At 42.1% G+C, this 12,024-nt stretch overlaps 2 protein-coding genes across 2 annotated transcripts; both read left to right on the top strand.

Moving 5' to 3' along the window:
* The first annotated feature begins 2,940 nt into the window (after nt 1-2,940).
* Nucleotides 2,941-3,351, top strand: LOC131995787 (histone H3). The gene has a single exon (XM_059364887.1). The coding sequence runs from the start codon at nt 2,941-2,943 to the stop codon at nt 3,349-3,351; it is 411 nt and encodes a 136-aa protein (XP_059220870.1).
* A 1,573-nt stretch (nt 3,352-4,924) lies between these two features.
* Nucleotides 4,925-7,108, top strand: LOC131996170 (histone H1-like). Its single transcript, XM_059365624.1, has 2 exons — nt 4,925-5,593; nt 7,058-7,108. The coding sequence occupies exons 1-2, from the start codon at nt 4,925-4,927 to the stop codon at nt 7,106-7,108; spliced, it is 720 nt and encodes a 239-aa protein (XP_059221607.1).
* The last annotated feature ends 4,916 nt before the right edge of the window (nt 7,109-12,024 follow it).

Here is a 12,024-nt window from a genome sequence, read left to right as displayed (position 1 = left end):
CGCGCAATCCCGCTCATATATAGATTTCTTCTTGACGACAGTCGGGATAGAGAGGACAGAGATCGAAAGGAGCGAAGGCGGTCTTCGGACGCTGGATTTCGAGTCAGATCATATGGCTGTTCAGCTCGATGCTGAGATGGAGACGCTGGCCACGAGGACACCTACAGAGATGTATGACTATACCACAATTAGAACGCAGGCATTCAATGCCAGGCTTGCTGCTGAACTGGCGACATGTGCGTTGCCGGATGATCGCAACGTAAACACGGAGGAGATAGATGCCGCTGTGGAGGGTGTAACAGTGGCCTTCAAATCTGCAATGGAGGAAAGTATCCGGAAGTTTAAGCCCAGGAATGGTTTAATGCGAGAGTTACCCGGTGACATCTTGAATCTTATTTCGCAGAAGAAGACCTTGAGGAGAAGGATGCATAGACTGGTAGATGTACAGGAGGCAATGACCATCAGGGCAGTGGTCAGAAATTTAGACACTATAATAAGAGAGAGAATAAAATTATTCGAGGATGACCTCTTTGTAAGACAACTGAACGGGATAAAACCAGACAACAATATGTATCGGAAAATACATGCTTTCACTGGCTCCCGAAGGAGGAAGGAGATAGGGCAACTGGTTGACGATACTGGAAGGACGATTTTAGCTGACATGGAGAAAGCCGAGACACTGGCGGAAACATTTTCAAAGATACAAGGAAATTCAGGATTACGAGACGATGATGGCGTTACAAGAGAGGAGATTTACCGCCCAATGACGACATTTGGAGATTCCCACCTTGCGAACGGGAATATGCTACCTGGAGCCAGCCCTTTGCCGATGAGACTGGTGAAACCAGGGGACATAGGAGCGGTACTTAGACGCCTGAATAATAAGAAGAGCTCGGGAGAAGATGAGATTCCCAACTATGTCCTGAGAAGGGCTGGCGAGAGGTCATGGAGGCACCTTGCAACGCTATTTAATCACTGTCTAAATCTGGGTTATTTCCCTGAGAAATGGAAGAGGTCCAGGGTGATACCGATATTGAAACCGGGGAAAGATCCCACTCGTCCCGAAGGATATCGACCAATATCCTTGCTTTCCAATCTGGGTAAGATGTTTGAAATATTCGTTCTGGAGAGAATAAACGAGCATATAGAGGATAAAGAAATACTGTCTCATGCGCAGTTTGGATTTAGGAGAGGTTTACCCACCGGTCACGCACTCATGTCTCTGGTGGACAAGATAAGCAGAGGACTCAACAGGAAGAGGGCCACAGTAGCTGTCAGCTTGGATTTTGAGAAGGCCTTCGACACTGTGTGGCAAGAAGGAATACTGCAGAAGATGGAAGGTACCCATGGATTTAATCCATGTCTATCCAGGCTGACACGCGACTACCTGAGCAGTAGAAGCTTCACTGTTGAAATTGGAGAAACCAGATCTGCTGACAGAGACGTTAAGGCAGGAGTGCCACAGGGTTCGGTGCTCGGCCCTGTCTTATATAACCTATATCTGGCAGACTTGCCAAGGCCGGAGAGCGATGAGACAGTAATAATATATGCCGATGATATAATCGTGGCTGCAACAAATGCCAGGGCGAAGACAGCCGAGAAGAATCTTACGAGATACCTGGAGAGACTGGGAGAATATTTCACGCAATGGAGGCTGCGACTGAATGTTCCAAAATGCCAGGCGATCATTTTCAAAGGGAAAAGGGGCAGTGTATATAGGAATGCCCGTTCATATGTTCCAAGGATAACAATCAATGGAGAGACCATAGGCAGTACCAGCACGATTAAGTACTTGGGTATCATGTTTCAGGAGGACATGTCCTTCATAAAACATGTGGACTACGTACTTAGAAAGGGATGGGCTGCCTTGGCCAACTTCAGAGGTCTGTTGTCGAAGAGAGGAGGGCTGAGCAGAAAGGTGAAGACTGCCTTATATAGACAGGTGATAAGACCCACGATGACGTACGGATTCCCGGCATGGTATACCATCAGTTCCCATCAGATGGAGCGAATCAGAGTCCTCGAGAGGAAGATGCTGGCTTACTGCCTCGAGATTAAAGGAAGGCTGGACATCACCGGCTCCTATAAGAGACCTTCATGTAGGGAGATCTACCGGGAGGGAGGATTGCCGCGCATTGACGTATTCATGTTCGGTTCTGCAGTTAGCCACCTGTCGAAATGCCAGGGCCATGTGAATGACTTGGTCAGAAATTGCGAGTTGGCAGCGGAAGAGCTGCAGAATATCCTTGATAATAGAGGTCATCTCACGCCTATGTGTATGCTGGGATTGATTGAAAAGGGTCTAGCATTTGACCGGGAGGATAGATTACTCTTTTATCACCGAAGATACGGCGAATATGGCCTTGATAACATGGTGTACAACACTGCACAGTGAGATAGCGGGGAAAGCATATTTTCTTTATTATTTTTATTATTTATTATATTTATTATTTTGTTTCATTCATGATTTTGTAAATAGTTTATATTTCTGTTTGTTTACATGCGATGGATTGTTTGTTTTGTTTTTTCTGTTTTGTTTGGCGTTATTTGTAAATAGTAGACATATATTTGTTTTAGGTAGTATGTAGGTAGAAGGGAGAAAGATGAGTTGGAGATCTCGGTTTTTTTATTCCATTTTTCCGAGGCATATGAAAATGATGAGTAGGGCTTATTGCTAAATATTTATTAAAAACTGAACGGACTGGCCTTTGCCAAAGTATACTAGTAAATAGAATAATACATCTCTAGATAGACATAAGTGCTTAGAGGATAAGGGATATATATAAATATATATAGACAATAGATTTAAGTGTGATTTACATACATTGTAATAATGAATTATATGGAAAAATAAAAGACAAGTACACGTAAGGCAACTATTACAGTGTTAACAGTGTTTGTGTGCATATCGTGAAGTGAACTAAAAACCTCTAGTGAAAAATGGCTCGTACTAAGCAAACTGCCCGTAAATCTACTGGTGGCAAAGCCCCTCGTAAGCAATTGGCTACCAAAGCTGCTCGTAAGAGCGCACCAGCCACCGGTGGTGTTAAGAAGCCACATCGTTTCCGCCCTGGTACCGTTGCTTTGCGTGAAATCCGTCGCTACCAGAAGAGTACTGAGTTGTTGATCCGCAAATTGCCTTTCCAACGTTTGGTTCGTGAAATTGCCCAAGATTTCAAGACTGACTTGCGTTTCCAGAGCTCTGCTGTCATGGCCTTGCAAGAAGCTAGCGAAGCCTACTTGGTCGGTCTCTTCGAAGATACCAACTTGTGTGCCATCCATGCCAAGCGTGTCACCATCATGCCCAAGGATATCCAATTGGCCAGACGTATTCGTGGAGAACGTGCTTAAATTATTGACATTTTAAAAGCCAACTTTTTTTTACAAAAACAATCGGTCCTTTTCAGGACCACAATATTTTTATAAAAAAGAGAAAAAAATTTATTCAAAACTTACACCTTTTTATTTTTATTAAAATAAATAAATATAGTCTTTTTTTGGGGATGGAAAAATACACTATTTATATTAAAAAAATTTTTCTTTTCTATGCGTTTTACTTTTGGTAATATTGGGTTTCAAAACATGGAGCGAAATCAAAAACTTTTTTTAAAAAAAAAATTATTTAATTTACTTTTTATGTTAAATTGAAAATTTTTATTTTCTATTAGCAACAGTATATTTGCTGTTATTCTTTTTGCAAAATTTGATTTTTCGTAGTAGCTACATAACAAGAATGAATGAAGATAAAAACAGCCAGGCCAATACATTCGAGAGAATTTTAACCTTAAATAGATAATTTAGATACATTGAATATACATTTTTTATGTATTTTTTATTATTTTTAAACAAATGATATTTTTTGCTATTCTAAAAACTGTTTTAAAAAGAATAAAATAGTATTTTAATATTTTAAATTATTAAAGGGAAATAGATTTCGTTCGGTATGCAACTGTTCTACATTTGCTTGCTTAGACAAGGGCATTTTTCAATTTGTGTTTAATTTCCAAAAAAAAAAAAATATTTTTTTTTAAATTTGTAATTGCAACAATACATTGTTTAGAATTTACATTTTTAAATTTTTTATTTAGTTTCAAGTCCACTTTATATAGAAAAAAATATTTTATAATAAATGCAATAGAGCTCACCGCACATTTTGCATAGCCAACGACGTTGGTATAACATAGCATCGTAATATTTTAGACTTTTCGTAACAAACGTACACTTTTTACAAATTATGTAACATTTTAATAGAAATCTATCATTTCTATAATATTTTATGATAAAATTTTCCTAAAACATTTTTACATTAGAGCTTTCAAATTAATTTGCAGAAAAACTTTTATTCATGGAAAATACGCCAATATGGTGAATTTAACTGTCATAGACTACATAATAAAATCGATTATTTCACTATGAAAATCATCCAAATTTTCACTTTTTTTTACACTTCTTTCAAGAAAACATATCAAGATTCCATACTAAATTTTTATCAAAACCAATTTTCAATAAAAATTGGAAAATTTTTATAATTTAGTTACAATTTTATCATAACATTTTTATAAACTTTCAACTCAAACCCTTATAACTCGGTAACGCTTAAAGATAATTAACTCGGATTTTCTTTAATGATTAGCTGGATATCTCTACTAGAAGAATTGTATAAAAAATAAAAAGAAATTGTTACTATCTCATCGTAAAATGAATAATTCTGTGAAAACTTTTGTAAAAATTTTTATTCGCTTCCACACAACGTTTCGCAAAATTTCGTAGTTGACTACTATGTACTTCTCATAATTTCGATGTACCCAGCCATCACTAGTCTAAAGGTTGAAACCATATTTTCAACCAATCAGCGTACACCAGTAGTGAGTGTATATTTACAAAGTGTTAAAGTGTGTTTAAAAAGAAAAATATAAGTGAAATCATGTCTGACGCCGCCGTTGTTGAAGCCACCGCATCTCCAGTCGCCGCTGTTGAGAAAAAGGCACCTAAGAAAGCCGCTGCCAAGGCAAAGAAACCCTCTGCTGCCCCAAGCCATCCACCAACCCAACAAATGGTCGATGCTGCCATCAAAACATTGAAAGAACGTGGTGGTTCCTCATTGCCTGCCATCAAGAAATACTTGGCCAGCACATACAAAGTTGATGCTGTAAAATTGGCCCCATTCATCAAGAAGTACTTGAAGAGCGCTGTTGCTAGTGGAAAATTGATCCAAACTAAAGGTAAGGGTGCCTCCGGTTCATTCAAATTGTCCCCATCTGCCTCGAAGGAACCTAAAGCAAAGAGCGCTGAAAAGAAGAAGAAGGCCCCAGCCGGTGATAAGAAAAAGAAGGCAGCAGCACCCAAAAAGGCAGCCGGTGAAAAGAAAGCCGCTGCAAAGAAGCCTTCCGCTGCTAAAAAGACCGCCGAGAAGAAGAAGACCGAAAAGGCCAAGGCTAAAACTGCCAAAAAGACAGGTACAGTTAAAGCTAAACCCGCAAAAACAGCCGCCAAAGCATCAGCCACTAAACCAAAGGCACCCAAGGCAAAAACCACCGCTGCCAAGCCCAAAAAGGCTGCCGCAGCAAAGAAGCCAGCTGCCAAGAAGACCGCCGCTAAGAAGTAATTTTTCCATGCAAAATTACTTATCATGTCAAAATGATTATTTTCGATATTCGAAAGCAGTATATCTAACAGCCCTTTTCAGGGCTACAAAAAAATTTTTAAAAAGAGACCAAATTGAACTCAAACAATTTTTTAATTACCTAATAAATACTATGTTAATTTTAAGGGAAAAGCTAATCACAGCCCTTTTCGTAGCTGTAAAACATCTGTTGAAATCTTTTAATACCATTGTTACCTAATATGGGAATAAATTACCCTTTAAGGAAATTTAAGTAATCACATGTTAAATGGGATTTTTTCCGCAACTGGATTAACTGTTTCACTTAGGGTCATAAACCAAAGCAATTACTAAGAATTATGAAAATCACTTAATGTTAAAGAAAATCTCATTTAGCATACCTAACCAATAAGAGAGTGGCGTACAATATTCCCTTCAAAAATCGCACTTAGCATACCTATTTCATTCTTTACGAGCATACCTACCCATAGATCTCGCGTACAAACGCATAAGTCCACATATACATCTCTACACCATTTCACGCTAACATACTAGTATACATCCCTAAAAAATTTAGTATCAACACACACGCTCACATATACTCGAACATCAATACAACGTTGCATACCGAGTGTTTGAGCATAAGAGCAATATGTGTTGATCATACTACTGTAGATGTAGATGGTGCTAAGCAAGGAGGGCAATATTAGAGTATGGGTAGTATACATATTTTATTTTAAAAAAGTAATAAGGGCAATGTGAGGGTGAGTGGTAGATATATTTTTTCTTTAAATTTGTAAATATAAATTAATGTTAGTTGAATAACGAATTAAGTCTCTTTTTTAATTTATTTTGTGGCCCTGAAAAGGGCCTTTGATGTTGTAGGGAAAATATTGTACGACGAAATAAGTATGCCATTTACTTGGAGCTGGTGTACTTAGTAACGGCTTTGGTACCTTCACTGACAGCGTGCTTAGCCAACTCACCGGGCAATAATAGACGGACGGCAGTTTGGATTTCCCGACTGGTGATGGTGGAACGCTTGTTGTAGTGAGCCAAACGGGAGGCTTCGGCGGCGATACGTTCAAAGATATCGTTGACGAAACTGTTCATGATGCTCATGGCCTTTGAGGAGATACCAGTATCGGGATGGACTTGCTTCAACACTTTGTAAATGTAGATAGCATAACTCTCCTTACGCTTGGTGCGTCTCTTGGTCTTGTCACCCTTAGTGATGTTCTTTTGGGCTTTGCCGGCCTTCTTTGCTGCTTTACCACTGGCTTTTGGAGGCATTTTCACTTGGTTTTTTTTTTAAGTCACACAAACACTTTTAACACTGTTCACGATTTTGTGTGTTTGATGGCTTACTCGGAATATTTAAACCATTTCATGCACAAGATATTCAGGTAGACGAAAACAGTCGCTATGTTTACGAAAACAACCCTCTAAATTTAGCTACACGATGGATCCGAAAGTATAAATACTGCAGTTCATGCTGCGAACTAATACGAATCATTAGATCGAAGAACAGATATCAATTCTGTGTTTGGTGCTCGAAGTGACAACAACGAAAGCGGAAAGTGAGAAAAAAAAAAAAAAAAAGTGTTTGATAACATATCCAATCTCAATTTTAAGTGACTTTACGTGTCTATAAGTACTAACTTTGAGAATTAATAGTAGTCGCAAGTGTTGCGCAAATAGACTTTTGAAAGACTTTTGGTATATCGAATTTTGAGAAGCGGGAGTAGTCGCCAGTGCTGGCACACTCAAGTCAGCGAAATACGCATGTCCCTCTGGGACGTGAGAATCGAATAGAAGGCGAGAATACGCATAAATTTCTGCAATTGAATTATGATTTACCCACTGGTGGAATGAGTTCGACTGGTGACAACAGTAGATTTGGCGTTTTGGCAATGGCTGAACCGAACGAAGACAATGTAAATATGGGGCGTCATAAGACGGGCGCCCATGTTAGACCAGAAACTAAGGATGATTGGTCTGTAGCTATTGGTGGAAAGGTTAATTTGGATCAATATTCGACTGATGGAAGCCAACTTACTGAGGCAAAAACGAAGAAAAAGAGGAAGAAAAAGAAAACTAGCAGTGGCAGTGAAGATGAGGGTGATGCTGCATATCAAATCCTCAGGCTTCAGCTCACCGTCGATGATTGTTATAAAACAATTAAAAACCTAGAACAGCAAATTGCCGTATTAAGGGCAGCAGCATCGAAAGAAAGCAATAGTTTCGTCACAACAGACACCAACCAACTACCATCAACTGGAACCTCGACTATTAACGTTAATACCGGTCAGGTCCAACAAATGGAGACTGAAGAAATGCCAGGTTTAAGTCTCAAGTCGGTCAAGGTAGCTGCAAACCTTGACACAGCGTTGAATGCGTGCATGAAAACAGCAGCAACAGGTGCCGGCACAGGAACAGTACCCAAGGGGTCCACCGGCAGTTCGACTGGAGCCATTCCAAAATTGATGCAGAAAGTTGCTACAGGCGCTCAACCGAGCATACGCAATCCTACAAACGGAGCAGCTGGAAGAAACCCTCGGGGCAGCATGCAGAATAAGGTCAAAGGTAAGTCCAGCCCACCAGTTATTAAGATATATGGGAGCAATCCGAAGGAATTGACTGACAGATTGTCTAGGCACCTGGGTCATGGTTTGTTTGGTCTTAGACTGATTAATAGGAATGTGGTAGGTCTCCAGCTGTCTAAGGTGGAGGATCATGAGAGAACTTTGGTTTTGTTAAAGGATATGAATTTGAATTATTATACTTACACTCCAAAAGAGTCCAAACCCAGTACACATCTGATACGTGGGCTATCGGAAACATACGAGGAGGATGATTTGAAGGCTATTCTCGAGAGTCTTGACATTGAACTGGACTTAAAGAGAATAATTAAACTAGCGGGAGGCAGATGGATCGTCCAACTAGGAAATGACTCGGACATCAGGGCCTTTATGGGTATACGCTATATTCTTCACTGACGCGTTGAGATCAAGAAGAATAAGATGAAGGGTCTCACCCAATGCCGTAATTGCCAACGATATGGACATGTATCCTCGAACTGTCAGATGACGTACCGGTGTGTGAAGTGTGGTGGCTCGCATGGACCAGAGAAATGCCAAATCCCCGATAGAGAGAACAACACCGAAGAGGTGATAACAGCGGATCCGACGACTGGGCAGATAGTGCGCGCTATTGGAGTTCCCGTATATTGCATTAACTGCAAGATCAATGGACATGTGGCGAGTGCCAAAGACTGCCCGAGACGACTGGAGATTCTTCAGAAGAGGTCAAGACGTACGATTGCACCACCTATCGCGGTTTCAGTGAATAGGACAAATCCGCATTCGGTCACGGATGGTAGGACATTTGCAGAGGCTATAAGGGGAACCCGGGCGAATGGGCCTGGAATGACTCAACAAGGAGGATCAGGAGTCAATCGGGCCGTGGACATGTTTGATGAGGAATGCAGACGGCTTCTAGGCGGAGACCTTATAACTTGTCTGAATAAGATCGGCAGCTATGCTGAGACCTACCGGAGGCTGCAGACGGATGAAGAGAGGACCCGTGCGCTGTACGGGCTTTTGTTGTCTATGAAGCTTGATGTCTAGATATAAGTGTATATTCATAAATGTGAATTCCATAGTGTCCTTGCACAGAAGACACTACTTGAAGATTTTCGTGGATACACATAGACCGGATGTTCTGATGGTGGCGGAACATGAGATGAGGAGATGTAATCGGCTAGAACTAAGAGGTTATAGGTGCTACAGGACGGACAAGTCTGGTAGGAAAAGAGGGACGGCGATATTTATGAAGGAAAATATAAGGTCTGAGTGCTGTGTTGCGGACCTAGGTGAGCTAGAGGGGACTATCGTTAAGGTATGGACAGATGGTGGATTCGTCTACTTCGCATCTTTATATTGTGCACCGCATGTTGCCCTGGGGACTGGAGATCTCGATAGGCTGCTAGACATTATAGGACCGAGTGAGGCGGTGCTAGCAGGGGACCTGAATGCCAAACACACGGATTGGGGTGGCAATGACATCAATCGAAGCGGTAGGACACTTAAGGAGTGGATGAGGTTAAGTCCCACGATTAAGATCTGGCCAACGGCGGAACCTACAAGGTGTAGCGCGACCTGTGAGTCATATATTGACATTTTTATGACTACAAGCGGACTTAGACCAGCTGGGGCAACCCTTTTGGCAACCTTAGACTACGATTCAGATCACGAGGCAGTACTGATGAACGTGGAACTGGACAGATTGCAGACCCTCCCTCCAATAGAGGCTTTTGATTATAGGTCTGTCAAGATCAGGAGACTTAATAGCGTTCTGGCACAGGGACTAGATAGATACAGACTTCCTGTAGATAGGAATTGCACTATAGAGGAGGTGGATGGCGCAATTGCCGGGATGAATTCAGCCTTTGAGGAGGCCATGAGCCAGTCGATCAAGCGATTCAGACCTTGCCGAGGAGTAATGAGGGACCTTCCAGAGGATATACTGGAGTTGATCAGACAGAAGAAGTCTCTCAGGAGAAGACGACACCGGCTGCTTGACCGTCAGGAGGCTAATACCCTGGGAGCGATTATTCGGAACTTAGGCAATATAATTGCTCAAAGAATTGCCATTTTTGAAGAGGAGGCCAAACTGGAGATATTAGGAGCCATCAGGCCAGGTTGTAATATGTTTCAGAAGCTGAAGGGACTTTGTGCGGCCAAGAGAAGGACAAAGATTGGAGATCTCATGGGGCCGAACGGCGAACCACAGATCTCGGAGGAGTCCAAGGCGGAGACTTTGGCCGATAAGCTCTCGGAGATTCAGCAGCGTGCAGGGTCCACCGATGATGAGGATGGATTCATAGACTTGACGTCACATACACCTATAGTCGAGTTCAGCGAGGAAATCAGAGCTGATGGCTCCCTGGGAGTCCCAAGGCAATTGAAACTACTAAAGACGAATGAGGTAGGTTCTATAATCAGACGGCTGAACAACAAGAAAAGCTCGGGCACTGATGGTATTCCGAACTTCATTCTGAGGAAGGTGGACGCGGCAACCTGGGAGTTCCTGACCATCCTTTTCAACCATTGTCTTAACCTGGGATATTTCCCAGGGTTATGGAAGAGATCAAAGGTTGTCCCAATCCTTAAACCGGGTAAGGATCCGACAGCTGCTGCCAGTTACAGGCCCATATCGTTGCTGTCCAACGTATCGAAACTGCTCGAGAATGTGATTCTGGAGAGGTTGAATGACCATATAGAGGATAATGCCATCCTTAAGGACGCGCAATTTGGTTTTAGAAGAGCGACTTCGACTACACATGCCCTCCTGTCCCTCGCGAGCAAGGTCACGGATGGTTTTAATGCCCGTTGTGCGACTATAGCAGTAGGATTGGACTTTGAGAAAGCGTTCGATACGGTATGGCAGGAGGGTATTGTTATGAAAATGAGACATTCCTACGGCTTCGATGAACATCTTTGCGTAATGATTTCCAGCTATCTCAAGAGGAGATCTTTTTCGGTGTCTATTGGGCAGGCGACATCGAGGGATAGGGCGATTGTGGCTGGAGTCCCTCAGGGTTCGGTACTGGGACCGGTATTGTATAATTTGTACCTGGCAGATATTCCGGAGCCTGAGACAGGGGAAACTCTGGTCATATATGCGGATGATATATTAGCGACATCCTGCCATGCCAGGGCGAAGATGGCCGCCAGGAATTTGTCACTGTACCTTGGAAAACTGGAAGTGTATTTCAGGGAATGGAAGCTTAGGCTTAATATTGAGAAATGCTCTTCGATCATTTTTAGAGGGAAGAGGAAGAATCTTTACAAGAATGCTCGTGGCTATGTCCCTGAGATAAGAATGAACGGTCAGCTCATAAGGAACGAGAAGATAATGAAATACCTCGGAGTGGTCTTTCAGGAGGAATTTACTTTCACTCGCCACATAGACTACACATTGGAGAAGGCAAGGGCTGCTTTTCATGCATATGGGTCCCTCTTTAGAGGAAGAGGGGATTGAGCAGCCGGGTGAAGCTCATAATGTATAAGCAGGTTGTTAGACCGGTCCTTTCGTACGCACATCCTGTATGGGCGTTTATATCATCGGCGCAAATGGAACGTGTGAGGCGTTTTGAGCGCCATATGCTGCGATACGCCCTCGATATGAGATGGTATATGACGGCGAGCGGGGAAATGAGGATGCCTTCGAATCGTCGGGTTTATAGAGAAGGCGGCATGCCCAGAATTGATGCCTTCATGGTTGGATCATCTATCTGCCACCTACAGCGCTATCCAACTCACCCGAACGGACATGTCCGAGAGTTATTTCCCACTGGGGAAAGATTTGAACGATTAAAGGTTGATGGGAAAGCCCTTCCCCCCACATGTCTTCCTCTT

The sequence above is a fragment of the Stomoxys calcitrans genome, chromosome 3 (assembly GCF_963082655.1).
Source record: "Stomoxys calcitrans chromosome 3, idStoCalc2.1, whole genome shotgun sequence".
NCBI classification, from domain to species: Eukaryota; Metazoa; Arthropoda; class Insecta; order Diptera; family Muscidae; genus Stomoxys; species Stomoxys calcitrans.
The sequence above is the reverse complement of the archived record's forward strand: the minus strand, read 5'-3'. Positions and strand labels throughout refer to the sequence as shown.

What these genes read in the sequence shown, in the direction of transcription:
- LOC131996170 (XM_059365624.1), top strand. Translation starts at nt 4,925, where the DNA reads ATGTCTGACGCCGCCGTTGTTGAAGCCACCGCATCTCCAGTCGCCGCT. An exon ending in CAGCTGCCAAGAAGACCGCC is followed by an intron (nt 5,594 to 7,057) that starts GCTAAGAAGTAA and finishes CTCTAAATTTAG; the next exon opens with CTACACGATGGATCCGAAAG.
- LOC131995787 (XM_059364887.1), top strand. Translation starts at nt 2,941, where the DNA reads ATGGCTCGTACTAAGCAAACTGCCCGTAAATCTACTGGTGGCAAAGCC.